This window comes from Lygodium microphyllum, chromosome 21, assembly GCF_053477565.2.
Source record: "Lygodium microphyllum isolate KBCC chromosome 21, Lygodium_microphyllum_v1.1.10, whole genome shotgun sequence".
NCBI lineage: Eukaryota > Viridiplantae > Streptophyta > Polypodiopsida > Schizaeales > Lygodiaceae > Lygodium > Lygodium microphyllum.
In genome coordinates, this window is record NC_141155.1 from 115,506,810 (window position 1) to 115,530,123 (window position 23,314).

At 41.3% G+C, this 23,314-nt stretch overlaps 1 protein-coding gene across 1 annotated transcript in view; it reads right to left on the bottom strand.

Annotated features, from left to right (window-relative positions):
* FK (Ergosterol biosynthesis ERG4/ERG24 family) overlaps positions 1-15,480 on the bottom strand; it is a 139,992-nt gene extending 124,512 nt beyond the window's left edge. The window contains exons 1-2 of the mRNA XM_087661753.1: positions 15,045-15,480; positions 14,847-14,964 (exon numbers count right to left, since the gene is read on the bottom strand). Coding sequence (XP_087517879.1) covers positions 14,847-14,964; positions 15,045-15,098 — 172 coding nt within the window. The 5' untranslated portion in view covers positions 15,099-15,480. The remainder of the gene's footprint in view (positions 1-14,846; positions 14,965-15,044) is intronic.
* Between the last annotated feature and the right edge of the window lie 7,834 nt (positions 15,481-23,314).

A 23,314-nucleotide genomic window follows, 5' to 3' on the forward strand; every position in this document is an offset into this window, starting at 1 on the left:
GGTATGCTGATTTTGACCATTGTGATCATTGTATCTATGGTAAACATGCTCAAACATCACATAAGAAGTCTCTTTTAGTGAAATCTTCTCCTTTAGAGTTGGTACATTTAGATGTATGTCAAATGCTAGGGTTGTCTCTGGGGGAAAAGAAATACTCTTATCACTTTTGTTGATGATGCTACACGCAAAGTCTAGGTGTATCCTATCCATCATAAGAACAAGGCTTTGGATAAATTCAAGGAATTCCTGGCATTGGCTGAAAATATGACAAGTAAGACACTCAAGTGTCTTCACTCTGACAATGGTGGGAAATACGTGTCTAAAGTCTTTCAAGTCTTTTGTGACAGTAAAGGGATAAAAAGGAAGCTCACTACCCCTCATAATCCGCCCCAAAACAAAGTCGTAGAGCGTATGAATAGGGCCATTCAGGATAAGGTCCACACTATGTTGTCTCATGCCGCATTACCTCATGGTTATTGAGCAGGGACTGTTATGATAGCTCTTCATTCAATTAATCGGTCACCGAACAACTCTTTGGGGGGGAGAGTTACTCAAGAATTGTGATCGGGCAAACCATCTTCATATACTCATCTAAGAGTGTTTGGCTGCGAGGCACTTGTGCATATCCATAAGGAAGAACGCAACAAACTTAAGCCAAAACTGTAAATGGATTTTCCTAGGATATGGTGACGAGGGTGAAATGGTGTATCGATTATGGGATTCCGAGAAAAGAAAAGTAATACGCAGCAATGATGTTATCTTCTGGGAAGATTGCATGCACAAACAGCCTGAAAAGACAAAGGAGGTCAGAAGGCTTGTATTCCAAAAAGATGTACCGATTGGACAGCAAAGAATGCCCACTAGACAGTAGCAAATGCCTGCTATAAATGGCCCTGAAAATGTAGGGAATAATGCTGAAAATGATCAACAAGCAGTTGCCCATGATGTCCCACAATCTCAACAGGATAACATGCAGTTAGGACAACCAAAACTAACAAGACAACATGCTGAAATTTCAAGATAGCAAGCTATAAATGCAGATTTGCAGACCCATCAACCAACAAATGCGGAACCTTTGCTCTGTAGATCGACCCAACCTTCAAGGTAGCCTAACAGGTTTGTTCCTGGTGCTCAATATGTTGCAGATTATGTCATGTTGACTGATTGTCGTGAACCGTCATGCTTCAAGGAAGCAATGGACAGGAAGGACAACCAGAAATGACATAAGGCTATGTTGTCAAGATGGAATCTCTTGAAAAGAACGATACTTGGGACTTCGTGCATTTGCCTAAAGGGCAAAAGATACTACCATGCAAATGGGTTCATAAGATGAAAGTCACTTCTGGTTCCTCGCCAAAGTACAAAGCACGGCTTGTTGCAAAGGGATACAAGCAAGAACATGGAGTTAATTTTGATGAAATCTTTTCTCCTATGGTCAAAATGACTACTTTGCGGACCTTCTTGGGCTTGGTTGCATCTAAGAATATGGAGCTCATACATATGGATGTAAAGACTGCATTCTTACATGGTGATCTACATAAGGACATTTATATGCAGCAGCCACAGGGTTTTGTGGCAAAGGGAAAAGAGCAAATGGTATGTAAACTCAAAAGGAGTTTGTATGGGCTGAAACAGGCACCTCGAGAGTGGTATCACAAGTTAGATACATTCATGCAGCCTCAAGGCTACAAGAGTCAAGTGGATCACTACTTGTACACCAAAACATACAATTGCAAGGAGGGATGTTCATGCCTTGGATACCCTAAAGCAAAGCCTACATAGCAGTTTTGACATGAAGAATCTTAGTGAGGCAAATCATATTCTTGGGATGCGGATAATCAAGGACAAGTCAAAGGGCCTTCTCTATCTGTCACAACAGGAGTATGTATCCAAGATTTTGCACTGTTTCAATATGGAGGGAAGAAAAGCAATCAATGTTCCATTGCCTCCATATGGAAACACGGTGCAGAGGACAGCCCTACATCTGATGATAAAAAGGCTGAAATAGCCAAGATTCTATATGCTTTGATTGTTGGCAGCTTGATATATGCTATGGTTGCTACACGTCCTAACGTTGCATTTGTGGTGGGAGTGGTTAGCAGGTACATGGCACACCCCAACAAAAAACATTAGGAAGCAGTGAAGGGTATCATGAGATACCTTAAGGGCACAAGGGATTTATGCATCTGCTTTGGGAAGCAGAAGGCATTTGTGGTTGGCTTTACAAATGCAGACTATGCTAGTCATTTAGACCGCAAGAAGTCTACTTCAGGGTATGTATTCAAATTTCACCTTCACAAGAGGAGCAATCTCGTGGATATCTAGCCTACAGAAGTGTGTTGCATTGTCTACTACATAGGTAGAGTATATAGCTACCATTGAGGCATGCAAGGAGGCTCTCACCTCTAGTGGGAGAGCTTGGTATTATGGAGCTTCCTATCCTCCATTGTGATAGTCAAAGTGCTATCATGTTAGCACGGAATCCTGTCTTTCATGCAAAGACAAAACACATACAGGTGAAATATCATTTCATCATAGAGGTACTTTACAACAAGAGCATTGAGCTTGTCAAGGTACATACAAATGATAACCCTGAAGACCTCATGAAGGGTCTTCTAGCAGAGCGATTTGCTCATTGCCACCAAATGATGGGAGTTGGATAGGTATAGGTTTTCAACTTTGAACATACGTAGACTCGATTGATTCTTTCACTACCTTCAAGCACACTGCCCTTAGGTGAGAAGAAGTTGAAAATAAAGAGCCACCATGCACGCACCCACACTAGGTGTGAATGTCCCTTTACGAGACATTGTACTATATGCCTATTTGAAATGAGTAAGTGGTACACATTAAAGTATCCAAGAAAGATAACTGTGTCTGTGTGTCTCTCTCTCAACCTGCATCTCCATTGATACCCTTGAAGCACCATCAAAGATTGGTCTACAACAACATCAGCAGCTGAAAATGCAAATCTAAGAGTCCAAATGAGGCTGAAAGTGATCGTGGCAACAAAAATGATTGCACAGTGTTGAACTAAAAAATGCATTATATACTCATTAGGTCTTTATTACAGCCCCAAAAAAGGCTTATTACCTGAAGTATCAATAAATGACCACTTTCCTAGAGAGTGTCTATATTCCACATGCCAAAACCTAATTTGGAAGCATCCACTCATATCTAAATAGACAAGCTGCCCACCAATCAGTTGTTGAGAAAACACATCATTCCGTACAATTCCCTTCTTCATTCCCATTTTTGGTTTCAATTTCCAGCCCCAAAAGACTTTCTAGGGTCTTCCAAGAGTGTCAAAGCGTCGTACAACTGACTTCAATGGGCAAGACTCCAAACTGTTCGTGCCTATATATATACAGCACTTCCCATTCACCCACTTCACCACACTCACTTCATCTGAGACTTTCATCTCTCCTCTCTCCTTCCATCATCTTCTTCAGGCACCCTGTCTACTCTACATCAAGTTTGCGTTTGGCATCTGTTCCTAGCCTAGTGTCAGCTTCTCCGCCCTAGTGATAGCACATCCTCAAATGGCAACATCCCTACACAATGGCCCGTGGATGACAACTCCTCTCCTAGCGTTGGCTTCTGACACTGGCAACAACTTCCTCCTCCTCCAGGCATCATCTCCACCTTGCGTTTGACTATTTGGGCGGCTTTTCTCCATCAAGCATCTTCATCCACTAGCAAGTGTCGCCATCAAGGTTAATTGGATCTTACATTTTGCATCCTAGCTGCTCCCTTCATTAGACGTCACACTTCCTAGCTGGCGTCATCATCATCAAACGCTATTGACATTTGCATTTTCAGTTTCTAGCTCTTTCATCACCTCTAGCGTCACTCTCCAGCATTTGGCATCAGTCTTCAAGCCTGCATTTGCAGACTCGCAGACTCCTCATCCTCCAATGGAAATCTCCCTACTCCAGGCATCACCTCATCATCTCGGCATTTGCAAACTCAAAGGCTTCTTCAGCAGTCTCCTTGCTCTAGGGCATCCTTCATGCTACGGCACCCCTATATCAGATTCACTTCATTATTTCATTCATTCATCTCAATTTCTCTTCTTTTCTCCTCTCAATGTTTGTCGAACACACTTTGTGTTCCAACCTGCAAACCCTACTATCTCTCTGGTTGTTCAATCATTTCTTGACATGGTATCAGAACTGAAGTTGCTCAGTGAGCTATGAAGATCCTCTTCATCAATGAAGGCAAAGACAGGTTGCAGGTTCAGCATCCACATCTAATTTCCTTACTTCTTCTGCTGCATCACTGGGAGATATCCTTCTTCTCCCTCCCACCCTCCCTTTTACAGGTTGGCACTACGATATCATGGCATCTCCATCGCCAAATTGCCTGTCTACTGGGTGCTCCTACTGCAGCAAGAACACTCACACCCCCAAAGATTGGGGACATCGACCTTCGCTCCCTACCCCACCCAAGTACATGCTTCTTTCAACGGGCTCTCCTTGAGCTACCTCTCCTTTCCGAGCCACAGATATTGTTCTACATCGGCTCTCAACTTATTATGCTCAAGGCAATAAGCCACATCCAACGCGCACTAAGTCCTCACGAGCAAATGGAGGCTTTAAGACCTCTCGAGGCCATAAGTCCTCCTAGAGACCACCACACTGTGCAGACCCATTTTCGACTTCAATGGCTACCACGACCCACATCTCCTCCACAATCCAATGTTGAGAAACCCTTCACCCGCAATTTGTGTTTTCGCATTTCTGCATTTTGCATTTAGGGTTTGCAGCCCCAAAAAGGGGCGCCATCCTAGACTCACTATGCCTATTTATAGGCCACTCTCTCATTCATTCCTTACAGCTAATTCATTCAGTCCGTCACCTCCTCTCTCCAGCTTCTCCACTGCCCTCACACCCCTTCACGAGAACATTGCAGTTCGTGGTTCGTGGTTGTCTTCATCATCTTCCTTGTGCTATGGCACCCTTGTTCCCTTGAATCACATTCACTCCATGATTTAAAACTTCATCATTCCATTTATCAGAGTTTCTTCTCTCTTCTTTTCTCTTCTCCATGTTTGCCAAGTTAATTCCGTGTTCCTCCCCGCAAACCCTATTGTCTCACTGGTACATCATCTTTTGACATGGTATCAGAGTTGGATCTGCTCAAACAACGGCAAAGATCCTCCACTCCGGTGAAGGCAAAGACCGGCGGCGGGTTCAGCATCCACTTCTCCTCTTCTTCCGCTGCATCAAAATCTCGCTTTTGCTATTTTAGGTGCTTTCAGCTTGCTGCCCACACCCCTTTCGCAGAGGACATCACAGTCTCAACTATCCCTTACTATCATCTATAGTCTGGCGCCAGTTTCCAGCCTTCCACCCGCAGTTTGCAGCTGTTTACAACAAAGTGACTATTGCTGATCACTCTCCATGCAGAAAACAATCTCGTTTTTGCAGATTTCAGGTATTTCAGCTTTCTACCCACACCCCAAGTGCGGAGGACATCGCGGTCCAAGCTGGCCATTGCTGTCTAGAACAGTCCGGCGCCTGTTTCCAACCTATCACACACTGTTTGGAGCTGATTTTAGCATATTGACTACTGCTGTTGTTTTTTTTCTGCGTTTTTTGTCTTTCTCTCTCCTCACTTGCGTTTTTCTACTGGTTGCAACCTCTTACTGCCAGTCGCATCCTCCTCCCACTAGCAGCTCACTTCCAGCCTTTCCACTACTCTCCCACCCCTTGAGGCGAACATTGCGGTTCATGGCTCTTCCTTCTTCAGCAAGGGACATTGGTATCCATGGCTTCTTTACCAACAGATGACCAAACTACTCGGTGCTCCTATTATGGCATCACCGAACACACCACCGATGCTTGCCGACTTTGACCTTTGCTCCCCACCCCCTGAAGTATATGCGTCTTTCACCAAGCACTCCTTGTGCCACCTCTCCTTTCTAGGCCACAAAGAACGTTTTGCATCGGCTATCAAAGTACTATGCTCAAGGCAATAAGCCGCATCCAATGTGCAGTAAGTCCTTTCGAGCACATGGAGAATTGATTAGCACTACTACCTCTTGGAGATCGTCGCAATGCCAACGGCAGTCTTCTCCCACTTATTTTCAGGTATAGTGGCTTCCACGACCAGCCGATCTACAGTCTACTCCATCGAGAGACTGTGATTGTTTAATATCGTCTCCTCATCAATCCGCTCCTTCGAGAGATAGTGGCTGCTCGACTCCTTCCTCTTCTTTGGCTACCCACTCTGCTTCACTGAGAAACGACGATTGTTGCCCACCTCTTGCTCTGAGCCCCACCCTTCCTCACCCTCAACTACTCAAGTTCGAGAGGCTACCTTTCGGAGCTCTTCGGCACCCCAAATACCTTCAGCACGACCGGCAGCACTTCCTTCGTCATCAGACATTTCGGAGTCTGTGATCCATGAGTTTTTGGATTCCCTATCTACTTCAGAGGCGGATTCAGAGGGGGATGTTATTTCTTTGCCCTCAGAGGGAGCATCTACTTCTTCTTCGACTTCAATGAGGGCCCCTCCACCTCCAACCTCAGAGGGGGAGCCTACTCCACATGAAGTTCTTCACCCATCCTCTATTTTCTTGGGGTGGCTATCTTCGACCAGTCATCTCTTCTACTAATACCTAGGATCTTCAGGTACCACCTAGATCGGAACCTCGAAGGTTTAGCCACGACTTGGTGACGCGGCCTTCGTATTCCTTCCAGCATGGATGCACGAAGCTAGTGGCTTCTCTCCCAAGGTTGAGTTTCAGGTTCTCCATTTCACTCTGTCTATTGTTCTTTACTACAGGTTACCTTTCACGTGGAAATCTTGGATCTTAGGGATCCTCTACATCTTCTTCCTCCTCTTCTCTTCTTGCCTTGAACAATTGGTCAGCATGGAGCCACCTCCCGAGATCGAGTATGGGCATATCCTTATGATTCTCGGCACCACACAAAGTCCGACATTCCTCCTATGCATTGCATGTTTTCATCATCTTTGTACTAGGGTGCTTGGGCAAGTGAACAATTTCCCTACGAGGAACATTGCCCAAGTGGTACCTGCTGCATGAGCATTCTTCAGCATGTAGCATTGTATCTCCACCACACTCTTCTCTTGTTCCCTTTTTTGGGCCTGAGAGGGGGTGTTGAGAAACCCTTTACCCGCAGTTTGCGTTTTTGCATTTCTGCGTTTTGCATTTATGGTTTACATTTAGGGTTTGTAGCCCCAAAAAGGGGCGCCATCCTAGACTCACTATGCCTATTTATAGGCCACTCTCTCATTCATTCCTTATGGCTAATTCATTCAATCCGTCACCTCTTCTCTCTAGCCTCTCCACTACCCTCACACCCCTTCAGGAGAACATTGCGGTTCATGGTTCGTGGTTGTCTTCATCATCTTCCTTGTGCTACGGCACCCTTGTTCCCTTGTGTCACATTCACTCCATGATTCAGAACTTCATCATTCCATTCATCAGAGTTTCTTCTCTCTTCTCTTCTCTTCTCCATGTTTGCCGAGTTCACACCGTGTTCCTCCCCGCAAACCCTACTGTCTCACTGGTACATCATCTTTTGACATCACTCCATTGAGAGCTCGCAACTATTCCCCACCCTTGACTCACCCTGAGCCTTCCTCTACCCCACCCTCTTCTCCTCACGTTCAAGAAAACACCTCTGGGTGCTCTTCGGCTTCTGCTCCTTTCGAGCCCTAGATACCTTTTCAACAACCAACTGTACATCCTTCATCCACGACACCTCGAAGTCCGTGATCCATGAGTTGGAGTCCCTCTCTCTCTCAAAGGAATATCTTTTTTCTTTGCCCTCAGAGAGGGCATCTCCTTTTTCTTCAGCTTGAAAGAGGGTTCCTACTCCTCCCATTTCAAAGGGGACCCTACTACTCTTGAAGTTTCTCACCCACCATCATTTGCTTTTGAGAAGTGGTTTTCTTTTGAGCAGTCCTTTCCTCTACTTCTACCCAATCTCTAAAGGATCTATCTTTGATCGGGACCCTTGGACTTTCAGCCGCGACTTTGTGACTAGGCCTTCGTATTCCTTCCAACATGGTGTAACGGAGCTAGTAGCTTCTCACAGAAGGTTGTATTTTAAGTTCTACTGCTCATCTGGTCTCTTGATTATCTTCAAGGTCTCCTTTCAGGTGGCATTCTCGAATTACAAGGTGGATCTTCTCTTCACCTCACTCCTCTTTTGTGCTCCTTTTTGGGCCTAAGAGGGGGTGTTGAGAAACCACATCATTTCATACAATTTCGCTTCTTCATTCCCATTTTTGGTTCCAGCCCCAAAAAGGCTTTTTAGGATCTTTCAAGAGTGTCAGAGCGCCATACGAGAGACTTCAACGGTGGGTGAGACTCGAGACTGTTCGTGCCTATATATACACCGCACTTCCCATTCACCCACTTCACCATACTCACTTCTTCTAAGACTTTTATCTCTCCTCTCTCCTTCCATCATCTTCTTCAGGCGCCCTGTCTACTCTGCATCAAGTTTACATTTGGAATTCGTTGTTCCCAACCTAGCGTCAGCTTCTCCACCCTGGCAAAACACATCCTCACATCCATTCATCTGAGTTTCTCTTATTTTCTCCTCTCAATGTTTGCCATACACACTTTGTGTTCCTTCTTGCAAACCCTACTATCTCTCCGGTTGCTCAACCATTTTTTGACATCAGTCTTAGTCCTGTTTGCATATTGTTTGCACCCTTCTCTGCTGTCCACACCCTTCGTGCCAGATATCTCAGTTTGAGTTTGTTTTCCTTCAGCCAAGCACTAGCTATTACTTTGTTGCCTTCAAAGCTTGCATTTATAGTTACCGTTTTGTCATGAGAACATGCACTTTTAATGCTTAGCTTTGGCATTATTAAATGGTCCACATGTGAACTGCAAAGTCACAAAATGACTCGGAATACCTTAGTGACCCAAAGTGATCAGTGTGTGAGATTGGCAAAAGTTGTACAAAGTTATGCCGGATAGGTACTTGTGGGTGCCTGGTGTTTAATTTCAGTCTAGGCCATTAATTGGGCCATTAAAAGTCCACTGGTGACATTGGGAGTAGGCATTAATTATTTACTTCATTGTGAGTCCCAAGCCAATTAATGTGTGGGACAATTGAATGTCTAGTTGGGGGTTTGGGGGCGGGGGGGGGGGGGGGGGGGGGTGGTGGTGGGGTGTGTTTGGGGGCGACGGGGTAGTAGCACAATTAATGTGAATGGATAGTAGCCAATTCTTAAGCACGGTCAAGTGGTTAATTAAAAGCTGAAAATTACTTTTGGAAAGCTGTCAAGTGGCAAAATAGGCTACCACTTGTCAAAACTTTCCATGCAAACTAGAGAAGTGTTGTTTGGGGATTAATTGAGAGTCCTTTTAGCATTGAGAGGCTAAGGGAGGAAGGAGACACTGCTAGTATGCATCAATGAGGGTGCCAGAATGGGCAGAAGAATGATGGACAGCAGGCTAAAAGATGAGAGTGGAGGCAACTGATAGACTACATGGGCAGACTGGAAAGCGGCACTATTAATGGCTGAAACCTGAGAAACTAACCAACCAATGGCAAAAATACTGCCTGACCTGCAGCTGGTCCTAAATGGCGGGTCGACCAACTGGTAAAACTACCACCAAGCCTGCCACATGGCAAAATTGCAATGCACTCAGCCTAAAGAGTGTGAACACAGCTACAAACTGACTAATCAAGTTGCAAACCGAAATGCAAATGCATAGAAGGCTGTCAAAGCTCCTCTTCTCCATCAACCTTTGGTGGAGCTCACAACCAAGAGATGACCAGCATGAATACAAGAAATGCTAACAGTTTGTGCCATCACTACACAACCATGCCAACATCTTAATGAAACCACAATCCGATAGTCCAACGTCAACAGATCAGCATTGGCTCTCTCCCCCCTTTAACTTCCGCATGATGAGAAGAGGTGATCCCCATAGCTTTCCCTTACACTGTTTGGTGGTAAGAGGGGTCCGCTACTTCTCTTGGTGCTTATAGTATTTTGATTCCCTTTCACCATTGTTTTATATTTACTTGCATCATTATCCATATGTACCTTGATGATCATACTTATAAAAAGATGCTTGGGTGAGTGAACAATTCCCCATGAGCACACTACTCAAGTGGTGCCATTACACTTTGCATAGCATTTTGTTTGAACATGAATCCTTGAATCACCCATGCATTGGCATTGTATTTATGCGAAACATGATGCTTTGGATGGAGGGAAACTTGCAAAAGCAAGTGATATATCAAGGTGAAAATGTTAGCAGGTTTGTCAACTTGTGTGAGTCTATGCATGCCTATCAAGGTTGGGCACATTGCCTTTTATTCAAGCATTATTTTAGTGATTTTTGTATGGCATTAAATGCTGGCCAACCAGGTGCCATTTTAGGCCTATTTTGTGGCTATTAATTATGTGGCTCCTCCTCCCATTCAATCACCGTCATTCTTCAAGTGGTCTTCCTATTGGAGAGAGAAGCTAGTGCCGGTGCCCATGCAGCCAGTGACTCACTATTGTATGCGTCATTCTCGTGCTTGGTATATGGATTTCATTTCCCAAGCACATCTTTGAGTTCTCTTCTTTTGTTGTGTTCTTTTATTTTCTTTCTCTTTTGTCTTGTATTCAACAATTTATTTCAGCACTTGTCTATGCTTCCATTGCTGCACCACTTCTGACATGGTATCAAATTGTAGGATCTAGATTCCTGCTGTGATTTTTCTACTAATTACGTCTTTCTTCCCTTTGCTGATCAAGTGACCTGCTGCATGTGTTTTCAGACCGGCAACCTGCGTTTTTAGCCTACGCTTGGATTCCAACCTGCAATCGTCAGTTTGCTCCATCAAATGCTCAACCAGGCTACATTTTTGGTTTTCTGCCCCTAACTGTCGCTGGGCAATTGTTTGTACAAGCGCTTTTGTTGTTTCTGGCAATATTTGACTGGTTTTTCCCTTCATTTTGCAACAATTGTCTTTCGTTTCTAATCAAACTTTTGGTTACATTGCTTGTGAACTCTCATTTTGTGACGCCTTTGCTGTTGGTTGGGTTGTATTACTTCTCCATATACCCTCTATCCTCTATCTTCTCCTCTTCCGATGGCTCCAATATGCACTTTCTATAGAAGATAAGTTACATGGACTTGCCTATCTTACCTGGAGTGCTATGATGAAAGCCTGGTTTGTGTAGAAGCAGATTTGGTACATTGTATGTGGAGCTATTCCTCGGCTTAAGGCATCCTTTTCCTCTTCCCGAAGATTTTGATGAGGGCAACCATGAGGAAGCTGTGCTTACATGGGATTCAAACAAATGCACGTGCATATTTTGCACTGCTTCAGGTACTTCTAAAGAAGTCCTACCCGCGGTTACCTCTTGCAGGACATCTCCCATAGTATAATCAAAGCTTCAGATGTCATACAAGACACCTTCCACCATGCATGCTATGACCCTTTATGGACAACTTCAACAGATGAAGTTTGAGTCAAAAGGACACCGTTCAATCCTTTTTGCTCCGTGCTACACACGTACAAGACTAGCTTTGACACATGCAAGCTGCCCTTCCAAAGGCACATCTCATGGGAACGGTACTCTACAAGCTCCACGCAAAGTTTAATGGAGTGGAAAATGCTTTGAGGACGCACACCTCATCTACACCTAGGAGCTTTACACATATGTCCTCGATGCTACTTGAGCAAGAGACATCTTTGCGTTTACAAGGGAGGCTTTCATCTCATTATGGAGGTTCCGATGAGGCCTTTACAACTTCAAAGAGGGGAAACAAGAAAAAGAAGTCGAAGGCCCAATGTTATCACTATAGTAAGAAGGGACACTTGTTGCAGAAGGACTACAAGGAGTTAGTAGCCTCACAGAAGAAGAAGGAGAAGGAGAAGAAGAAGAAGCAGCATGCGGACTCCTCCAACTGTCATCCTCTTCCTCAAACTCGACTCCAATCCTCCAACCCACAAGAAGTCCAAGACATAGAAAGGGTCCACTTCTTCAAACCGAGAAAAGATGCTTGATTGCCTCTTCCTCTGCTGCTTTCTAATCCAAGTAATGCAATCATCCCTCGCGACTCTATACATGTGCACAGGTTCCAAAGAGAAACATCCCTAACACATCAATTGAAGTCTGGAAGGTTCAAATCCTAGAGTTAAAATTGACATCCACATTCATGATGGGCTATTAATTGACAAAGAGTGGAATTGGCTCCTAGTTCAAGCTCACATGAGGGGACGCTTTGGCAATCTTGGCCAAAGGTGGGGAATCCATGGTCATATATGTTTAGAGGCATTTTTCACGGGATGGTCTTGTATACTACTGCAAGACATTGTTAATGGACACAAAGCTTTGTTATGACTCATCTACTTTCAAGAGCTGATACGATTGACATTGGCATCAGATTCTCTCCAAGACACCTTGGTGGTGGCTTGATCGCCCACTACTTGGATATCCATGGTTCTCCTCTAGTGGTTCTTTATTGTATAGACTATGATTAGCCTTTATCATTATATCATTGTATTGTATCAGATTCCCCATGATCTCAAAGAGGATATTAGCAAGTTTATCAACTCATGTGTGAGTATGTGCATGCCTATCGGGGCTAGGCACGTTGCCTTTTATTTAGGCATTATTTTAGTGATTTTTGTGTGGCATTTGTGGCATTTTATACCAATTGGCCACCATTAAATGCTGGCCGACCAGCTATCATTTTAGGCCTATTTTATGCCTATTTATTATGTGGCTCCTCCTCCTCCCATTTAATCATCATCATTCTTCAAGTAGACTTCTTGTTGAAGAGAGGAGCCAGTGTCGGTGCCCATGCAGCCAATGACTCACTGTTATATGCGTCATTCTTGTGTTCAGGTATATGGATACCATTTCCCAATCACATCTTTGAGTTCTCTTCTTTTGCAATGTTCTTCTGTGTTCTTTTGTTTTCTTTCTCTTTTTTTCTTGTGTTCAACAATTTATTTCAGCACTTCTCTATGCTTCCATTATTGCACCACTTCTCTGACAGAAAATTCCTAGCTTCATGTAACCATGTCTCCCTTTTCCTTCATGAAAGAGTGGTCAACTTGACTCCACCATATTCACAACATATCATCATTATGGCAGCTTTGGCACATCTAGCATAACCCTCATCATTACATTACCCTTTCTTCATCTATACTTCTTCATCCCATCATTGCCTTGCAATGATTCCTTTTATGGAAGATGTAAAATCTTGCGTCTTATTATTCATTCATAACCATCAAAAGAAGAGAAAAGAAAAAGAAAAATGTAAAACACATTCCATTGGGCTACTTGAAACAAGACATCCATCACCTCTGTGATCATGGTAGGCCCTTAAGCATCCCATCATGGCACCCTTTGTCCAATACCTTGGTTTCTCTAGAAAAGAATCTTTCAAGTATACAAGAGGGTGGGGGGTAGGGAGTATTGAGCCACCTAACTTAGGGTTTACAAAAATCCTACATCACATTATACTAATCCATGTTTAATTCTCCTTACAATAACCCAAAATGCTGAATGGCTTATTACCGAGAATACATGGCTTTATTTGGCACCCTTTTACCAATACCTTGGTTTCTCTAGAAAATAATCTTTCAAGTATGCAAGAGGGTGGAGACGTGACTTGCTAACAATCTAGTGGGGGTAGGGAGTATTGAGCCACCTAAATTAGGGTTTGCATGAATCCTACACTGCAATATACTAATCCCTATTTAATTCTCCTTACAATAACCCCAAAAAGGCTTAATTCTTATTACCAAGAATAGATGGCTTTATTTTTAACTCTAGGAAAAATGCACCGATCTTCTACAAATAGAGTCCATTATGGACATCCCTTATCCTTAATTCTTCATTCGCTCCAACCCTTGGCTACAACCTTCTGCCCTCATACTACTGCTTGCATCCCATAAGAAGGAGCCATTCATCATCGCTCAGCTCTTGCCATCATTCTACTTCTTGTTGCTTATATGGAGGACATTACCATTAGTGGAGGACATCATCAGTTTATCATCCAACAAGCCGTCTACTGCATGTGTGCCATTCTACTTACTAGCTACCCCTGTTGTCCACCATCATTTCAATCCAACCTTGTGTTGCTAATCCAGAGACCACCCAACTGCCATGCCTTCATCTACAATTGTATGACAATTGACATCATCTTCATCATAATCATTGCTGCACTTTCCATGAAGATTTGAGGCCCCTTGTATCATATTCAGCATGCATTTTGCTGTCACCTACACCCTGGGATCCAGCTTTACATGTTGCTCCCTCCACTGCCATCATCATCATCACTGCAGCCTAGCAAACTGCTGCTACTGCATTTTGAGATCCATCCTGAGTACCACACACTCTTGGAGCTGCTCCTGGCGTCTCCAGCACCGCTCTCAACCCACCTCATCACCAGTTCCCAAGACACAAAGGTTTGAGGCCCCTTATACCATATTCAGCATATCAGCATTTATTCGTTCATGCATTTGAGTTATCTACATAGTGAGTTCCACATATCTATTGTGTGTTGTACACTGTGTGTTTATCTGTGCTCAAGAACTTCTTACCAGCATGTGTGGTACAATTCATGAAATAAGGCATGTTTGGTAAAATCCACGAAATAAGGCATTTTAGTATAAGCAATGTTCTCACATTATCTCCAAACGGTACATTACTTGAACATGCAGAGGCAATAGTAAGAGATTTCGCTATCCAAACAGCTTTAAAAATACAGCTTATAAAACTTCTAGAAAGGGCAACTTGGATGGTTATATATTGATGCAGGTCAGAGATGGTAAAACAGTAATAGTACAGTTCATCCGTTCATCCGATCTATTGAACTTGATAGAATGTACCATTGCATTTGTAGTATTTTCTACTGCTATCTGAGAGAACAGCACCAGCAACTAGGCGTCCAGGAAGAAGCCGCTCAAGTAAGGCCAGAACAAATAGGTAGCCGAATAGAAGTCGAGCCTGCGCATGGGAGACCAAAAACTCAAAGAGACATCAGATTTAATCAAGGTAATCTCTAGGAGCTCTTGAGGAGGCATTACCGCAAACCAGGATGGGAAGTCAAGAAGGGGACAAGCTTGCAAAATGGTTGCCATAGGTCATGCGGCGCAGCAGTACTGAAACAGCAAAAAAGCTAGCAGAAAAGATTTGCCCTGGGGGTGGATCAACTTCTGCACTTCGATTTTTCTAGCTGAAGAGCTTAGCAGTTGCAGTTTTTCTTCCCGGTGGTGAGACGGGCTACTAGTCTGCATCAGTCAGGAAAGATCATGGCGCGGCACCGAAAACCTGTCGACGAGAAGCACCGGATCGAACCCTGCCTTGATCTGTTCTCGGTGGACCCGTCCGACTCTCAGCCCTCAAACAATAAGTAGCGACAAGGTGATGAAAAGCACAAGAACTGGAATTTTTCGTTTTGAAGGTGCATCACCTCCTGTTCAACTAGTCTGAACATTGGGACCCTGTCCGGATGAAAAAACGATGCTCATTGTTTCACATGCAGCAGATGAAATAGATATAAATGGACTTTGCTGCGGTTAGTTTCAAAACGCCCCCCAAGCTCACCCCAAATGACAAAACTAAGGCCACATACTTTCACACTAAACTAATTCTACCCATCGACAAAACTCAAGCTACATATTTTCAAAAGAAACTAAATCTACCTAGTGAGATCTATAGTATCTAACTTGGAACAAACAGTAACAATCTATAAAACGCATAAGTTTGGCCCAAACTTTTGCCAGAAAAGGACAATCTTTCCCTATTCTTTTAGGTAACTACTCCCAACTCATCGTGTGAAGGTTTTGAAGTGAAAAGTTTCTCCATTTTTATTTTTAAAAACACCTCGTTGTTGGACATATTTCCCTTTCCAAATGTCATGATTTCATAAGCTGGACAATAGAGCTATTGTCTTGTGTGACACCATTGGTTCAAAAGCACTTTTGTACTTAACTTGCTTGCTTCATGTTATGAACATTATTATTTGAGCTACAGGTTCAGAAAAGTGTCAAAGCACCACAGTGCTCCCAACCTAGCTCCCAAACCAAACCAAAGTGACCATTTATGTCACATGATCGGGGGCAGAAGGAAAGGTAAGTGACCATTTATGTCACATGATTGGGGGCAGAAAGAAGGAAACGTGGTCTCCTTCCACCACCTTCTCTTCTCCTCTCACTCTCACTCTTACTCTCACGGGACAGGAAGAGGCAAGCCAATAGGCAGCAGGCAATAGGTCAGTCCTCTCTCTCTCTCTCTCTCTCTCTCTCTCTCTCTCTCTCTCTCTCTCTCTCTCTCTCTCTCTCTCTCTCTCTCTCTCTCTCGTTGGAATACTGCAGGTCAGTCCTCTCCACACAGACGTCAGATCCTCTCCACGCAAGTCAATCCTCTCCATGTAGGTCAGTCATATATATATATATATATATATATATATCTCTCTCTCTCTTTGTGACGGCAAACGTCAGAGAGAGAGAGAGAGAAGAACGCTTCGCTCCTTCGATCAACTTCTCTGGTGTAACGCTTCGCTCCTTTGATCAGCCATGGCCATCTCCTTTTCTGGTGTAACACTTCGCTCCTTCGACTATTTTCTGGTGTAACACTTCTGGATTATTATTTTGTCTATAACTAATCACACTTCTCTCTCTTTGACATCTGCCGTTAGAGAGAGAGAGAGAGAGTTCTGTCGTCAAAGAGAGAGTGTGTGTGTGTGTGTGTGTGTGTGTGTGAAAGAGAGAGAGAGAGAGAGAGAGAGAGAGAGAGAGAGAGAGAGAGAGAGACCCATTAACATTAACATTAATATGAATGGGATGGTAGAGAGAGAGAGAGAGAGAGAGAAAGCGGACGCAGATCTTGGGCGGGTGTAGAAAGTAGGGGCAGTCACTCTCTCTCTCTCTCTCTCTCTCTCTACTGCACTGAGAGAGAGAGAGAGAGAGAGTTTAGTTTAGTTAGTTTAGTTACTTTATTTAGTTAGTTTTGGTTGTTTAGTTTAGTTAGTTTATTTAGTTAGTTGATTAGTTTAGTTTATTTAGTTAGTTGATTAGATAAGTTAAATAGTAAGTTAGTAAGTTAGTTTATTTAGTTTATTTAGTTAGTTGCTTAGTTACTTTAGATTGTGTGTGTTTATTTGTTTCAGTTTGTTTTTTTGTTTTAGTTTATATATGCGTTAGTTACTTGAGAGAGAGAGAGAGAGAGAGAGAGAGAGAGAGAGATTAGTTTTGGTTGTTTGTGGTTAGTTAGTTTAGTTACTTTATTTAGTTTATTTAGTTAGTTTTGGTTGTTTAGTTTAGTTAGTTTATTTAGTTAGTTGATTAGATAAGTTAAATAGTAAGTTAGTTTAATTAGTTTATTTAGTTAGTTGCTTAGTTACTTTAGATTGTGTGTGTTTATTTGTTTTAGTTTGTTTTTTTGTTTTAGTTTATATATGTGTTAGTTGCTTTTGAGAGAGAGAGAGAGAGAGAGAGAGAGAGAGAGAGAGAGAGAGAGAGAGAGATTAGTTTTCGTTGTTTGTGGTTAGTTAGTTAGTTATTTAGTTATTTAGTTAGTTTTGGTTGTTTGTGGTTATTTAGTTTAATTAGTTGATTAGATAAGTCAAATAGTAAGTTAGTAGTTACTTTAGATTGTGTGTTATATATGGATATAGTTTAGGATTAGTTTGTTTTTTGTTTTAGTTTATATATGTGTTATGGAGAGAGAGAGAGAGAGAGAGAGAGAGAGAGAGAGAGAGGTTTACTTGATATGGTTTAATTTATTGGTATTTTGTTTGTGAGGATTGGTTGTCTAGCCAATATTCACCTCGGTGATTTACTTGATATGGTTTAATTTATTGGTATTTTGTTTGTGAGGATTGGTTGTCTAGCCAATATTCACCTCGGTGATCTCTCTCTCTCTCTCTCTCTCTCTCTCTCTCTCTCTCTCTCTCTCTCTCTCTCTCTCTCAAGTTGTAAAATTGTTTTGATGTATTTAATGGTTTAAATAGTAAGTTAGTTAGTTAAATAGGTTGTTAGTTTTGTTGGTTTACTTTAGTAAATTTTTTATTGTTAGTTAGTTTGGTTAGATATGTTAGCTTATTAGATTAGTTAGTTTAAATTATTTTTGTTTATTATCTATCGAATAACTTAGTTAGATTGATTGGTTAGTTTACTTGTGTGTGTGTGTGTGTGTGAGATATATATATATATATATATATATATATATAAGTTTAATTAGTTTTGATTGTTTATTTACTTTAGTTAGTTTATTTAGTTATTTAGTTAGTTTTGGTTGTTTATGGTTATTTGGTTTAGTTAGTTGATTAGATAAGTTAAATAATAAGTTAGTAGTTACTTTAGATATAGTTTAGGGTTAGTTTGTTTTTTTATTTTAGTTTATATATGTGTTATGGGTTAGTTAGTTAGTAGGTTTTACCTTAGATTAGTTGCTTAGTTACTTTAGATTGTGTGTTATATATGGATATAGTTTAGGGTTAGTTTGTTTTTTTGTTTTAGTTTATATATGTGTTATGGAAGAGAGAGAGAGAGAGAGAGAGAGAGAGAGAGAGAGAGAGAGAGAGAGAGAGAGAGAGGTTGGTTTGCTTGGTATGGTTTAATTTATTGGTATTTTGGTTTATTTGGTGCAGTTTGTTTGTGAGGATTGGTTGTCTAGCCAATATTCAGGTCGGTGTGCTCTCTCTCTCTCTCTCTCTCTCTCTCTCTCTCTCTCTCTCTCTCTCTCTCTCTCTCTCTCTCTCTCTCTCTCTCTCTCTCAGGTTGTAAATTTGTTTTGATGTATTTATTGGTTTAAATAGTAAGTTAGTTAGTTAAATAGGTTGTTAGTTTTATTGGTTTACTTTAGTAAATTTTGTAATGTTAGTTAGTTTGGTTAGATACATTAGCTTATAGATTAGTTAGTTTAAATTATTTTTGTTTATTATCTATCGAATAGTTTAGTTAGATTGATTGGTTAGTTTAGTTTGGTTAGTTAGTTAACTTTAGTTTAGTTAGTTAGTTTAGTTTAGTTTAATTTACAGTTGGTTTAATTTTGTTATTTTGGTTTAGTAAGTTAGTAGGTTTTAATTGTTTGTGGTTAGTTGATTAGATTAGTAAGTTGGTACATATAGCTGTTTAGGGTTAGTTTATTTTTTTAATTTTAGTTTACTTTAAATTATAAGTTAGTTTAGTTGGTTAGTAGATAAAACTTAGGGTTAGTTTAATTCTTTGTTTTAGTTTAGTTTACTTTAAAGTTTAGGGTTAGAGAATGATAAGTTAGTTTAGTTTAGTTAGTTTATTTAGTTATTCCAATTTTTTGTTTGATTTGATCAGTAAGTTGGTTAGTTAAATAGTAAGTTTGTTTAGTTTGTTTAGTTTTGTAAGTTAGTGGATAAATTGATGATTGATTAGTAAGTTAGTAGGTTTTACCTTAGATTAGTTGCTTACCTTACTTGGTTTAGTTAGTTTAGTTGGTAGGTTACTTTAGTTTAGAGATTGGTTAGTTAGTGCATTGGTTGGTTGATTAGGTGTATAGAGAGGGAGAGGGAGAAGTAGAGACATAGGGTTAGTTGAACTTTGGCGGTATTAGACATGGTAGTTTTTGTTGTTTCTAAATTTCGAGAATATTTTATATGTCCCTCAAGGCTAACACGTGCTTTTTGTCCAGTGTGGAGGCTTCTACAGCAAACAAGAATATGTTTGTAGAAGATATTATACAGTGCACTCCTAACGTCCAAATGAATGTACACAAAATAAAGGAGGTCACAAGGAAGAAGGTTGTTCGTCATGCACTTAAGCATGTTGCAGGGCATGAAAGTTCCATTGGTTCCTTGAGGTTTATTCGTCGCTTGGATGGGATTGAAAAGCAAGTGAAGACACTATTTTGGCGTCAAAAAGCTTCGATTTCAATTCCTGAGAACATTGGTGACTGTCTATAGAGGATTGAGAGAATGTTGGAAGAGAAATATGAAGGGCATCTTACTGATGGAGTAATGATATAGGGCGAGCTAGAAGAGATTAGGGGTTATATAGGTGATATTTATGAACATATCCAGAAAAATTGGTGGCCGCGTGCTGGATCTTCGAATGATCAAGAAGAGAAGTTGAGAGATATTCTTAATAGTGCAGGTCGTATAGAGGATGGAGTATGTGAGTTGATTGCACACAAGAACGAGAGCTTAGTTGCACCGGAGAACATTGCTCTTGATGTGTAACTTACTTCTTTGAAAGTTTATCCTAATAGATTTTCAGCAATGTTAACGCAGATGAATCGCTGTGCAGGCTCATCTTCTGGCACTGGAGATCATTGCCCTTGATATGCACTAGAGAACGTTGCATCTTTGAAGAGTGGTTCGCAATAGTTTTTTGGGAATGTTAACCAGTGCTTCTTTGCCATGGTTTTCTTGGTATATGTAATTCCTGCAAGACTTCTTAAATGAATTGTTTGATGAAAATCTTCATTTTGAAACATATCGTATGTGTCTTGCAAATTATAAGACTACTTTTAAACCATTTTAATAGTCCCTCTTTCTCTTTGTTTCTCTATGTTTCTCTCTCGATTACTAAGCAATTTTGCTAATGTACTTTGTAACTTAGATTGGATTAGATACATAGAATGATTGCAGCTTTGATATGTTGGGACGTTTTCTATAGTTTGGTTTTGCAATTAGGGTACATATGCCTCCCTCTCTCTCTCTCTCTCTCTCTCTCTCTCTCTCTCTCTCTCTCTCTCTCTCTCTCTCTCTCTCTCTCTCTCTCTCTCTCTCATACTTAGGTGGCTTATGTGTTCTTCATGCATTTGGGGTTTGTGGTTGCGAATGTGAGTTGGTAAGTTATTGTGTGTCCTATATTGACACCGATAAGTATTTCGAGACTGGGGACACCTTTCTGTATAGGACATGTTCTTTTCTCTCAAGATTGTGCAGATGTACGTGAATGAAGATTCATTGGCAGGGCCTTTAGGCAATGCGTGGTTAGTACTTGGTGAGTGTCATGTGTGCATGATAGCACTCATGTGTAGCGTACATATATTCTTTCATGCATTTAGGGTTTGTGGTTGCGAATGTGAGTTGGTAAGTTATTGTGTGTCCTAAGGATTGGCACCGATAAGTATTTCGAGACTGGGGACACCTTCCTGTATAGGACATGTTCTTTTCTCTCAAGAAGATTGTGCGGATGTACATGAATGAAGATCCATCGGCAGGGCCTTTAGGCAATGCGTGGCTGGTACTTGGTGAGTGCCATGTGTGCATGATAGCACTCATGTGTAGCGTACATATATTATTTCATGCATTTAGTGTTTGTGATTGCAAATGTGTCTATCACTTATGTCTTGACGTTTGGTGTGCAAATAGCTTTGAGATTTATTTGTTGTGCGACTCTTATGTTCTCTTTGAAGTTTGGTGTAGCCATGGAACAAAGCAAAGCCATAGGAGATATTCCCGACATAGTGCTTTTAACTCCATTGAATGTAGTGGATTCAGTTAAATTAAACAAAATGACAACGACATCATCTCTTCGACGCTTGCCAGCTTGGAGCTATTCGCATGGGTATGGAAGATAGCTTATTTAATTGTGATTACATCAAAGTGTTACTATATATATTTTTGGAGATGATTGTTTATATGTTTCATTGCAGCCAACGTCTGGGCTCTAATAGAATGAATGTGTAAAAAATGAAAGAGGTGGCAAGGGGACAAAAGATGCATGTTGCTAAATGTACAAGAGCTACAAAGATTCGAAGAAACACGAGGGCTACTTCAGGTGCTTCAGACTTTAAAAAACTTGAGGCTAAGATGAATGAGTCGATGGATATGCAGACAAGTTTATGTGCGTGTGTTGATAGTGCACTTACCATGTACTCAATTACATGAACATGCTAAAGGTCTGTATGGTGTTATGTGCGAGACAAAGCACACACAAGGTGTTCTCCAGCAAGTGTCGATTGATCTGGGTGGTGAAGTAAGGGCACTTTCAGCAATTATTTCTGAGACAAGCAGATTAATGAATCTATTGGTGAATGATATGTGGACTTCAGTTTGGGGGCTTGGAGATGACCACGAACTTGTGATCTGCTAGAGGGGTTGTCGATTGTTGTTTTTGCAGTTTCAAATGAATGTTAGTAGGTTTAATCCTTTGTTGCAACAATTGAACTGTCAGATGAATGGCCGCATCTAAGGAGACTATATGTGTAACATATGTGTTGTGGAAGGATATCTTTGTATAACACAAGAATTGCTTAGGTTGGAACTTACAGTTTTGGATTGTCTTGTGTACTTTAAAGTGCATGGGCTAGCACTTTTTATGATAATATATGCTTCATTTTTGTAAAGCCTACGTGGAATGTGCTAAGATGTGTAACACTTTTGATATAGCAAAGCGTATTTGAGTAAAATGTATTGAGTGTGTATGATGTGATGTCTCTTTCTTGATATTTACATGGAGCAGATTTGATAGTCCAATGATGGTTGGTATATTTAGATTTGATATATTGCGTACATCGAATGTACACAATACATTTAGTTTTGAAATCAAACCATGCCTTTGATAAAGTGTATTGACAGTCGTTTCTGCGGTTGCATGTTTACTTTCTTTTGTTAGTTAATTGAAATGGATTAATTATGCATGTGTTTATTACCAAGGTTACTTCTATCTTAGCAACCAGGCGCTCTCTATCTCTCTCTCTTTGTCTAATGGGTGGGCGCAGCGTCTTTGTAGACAGATACATCAACTGGGTTGTAGGCACTAACTCAAATACGATGGCAGTGGTTTTGTGTCTTGATATTTAATCTTAATATTTAGATATTTAAATATTAAATGTGTCTATATGTTGATAACAGGTTTTGTGGCCAACTGATCAATATGGGGTGTTTGCATCGAGCCACTGGCAGAGACTATGTGTTGCGTGTTCGTAGGGACATGCTTACATCCACGAGGTATGAGCGACGGCAGGTTGCTAGACTCAGGGCTCGAAAAGGGATTTTAGATCATGGTAGATCCATTCGTAGAGATATTGAAAACTTGACGTTCCATCAAGAAATTCTAAGTGGTCATCATGAACTAGGCCAACCACAGTTTGGTATAGATGTGGCTAATGTTTTGCCATCATCGGATAGAACCATTAGGGGATTTCAAGCTCCGCGACAGTTTGGTGTGGATTTGACGAATGCTTTGTCATCAATGGGTGGTTGCAATGGTCTTAATCATGCGATTTTCGAGTCACATGTTAATAATGTTTCAATGTCTAAGTGCCAACATGGGGAAAATCTTACTGGAGTGGTTTGTGAGAGTGTGTCTTATCATGTTGAATTTGTAAATGGGGATAATGAGCCAATTGAACAGCATGTTAGTTTAGA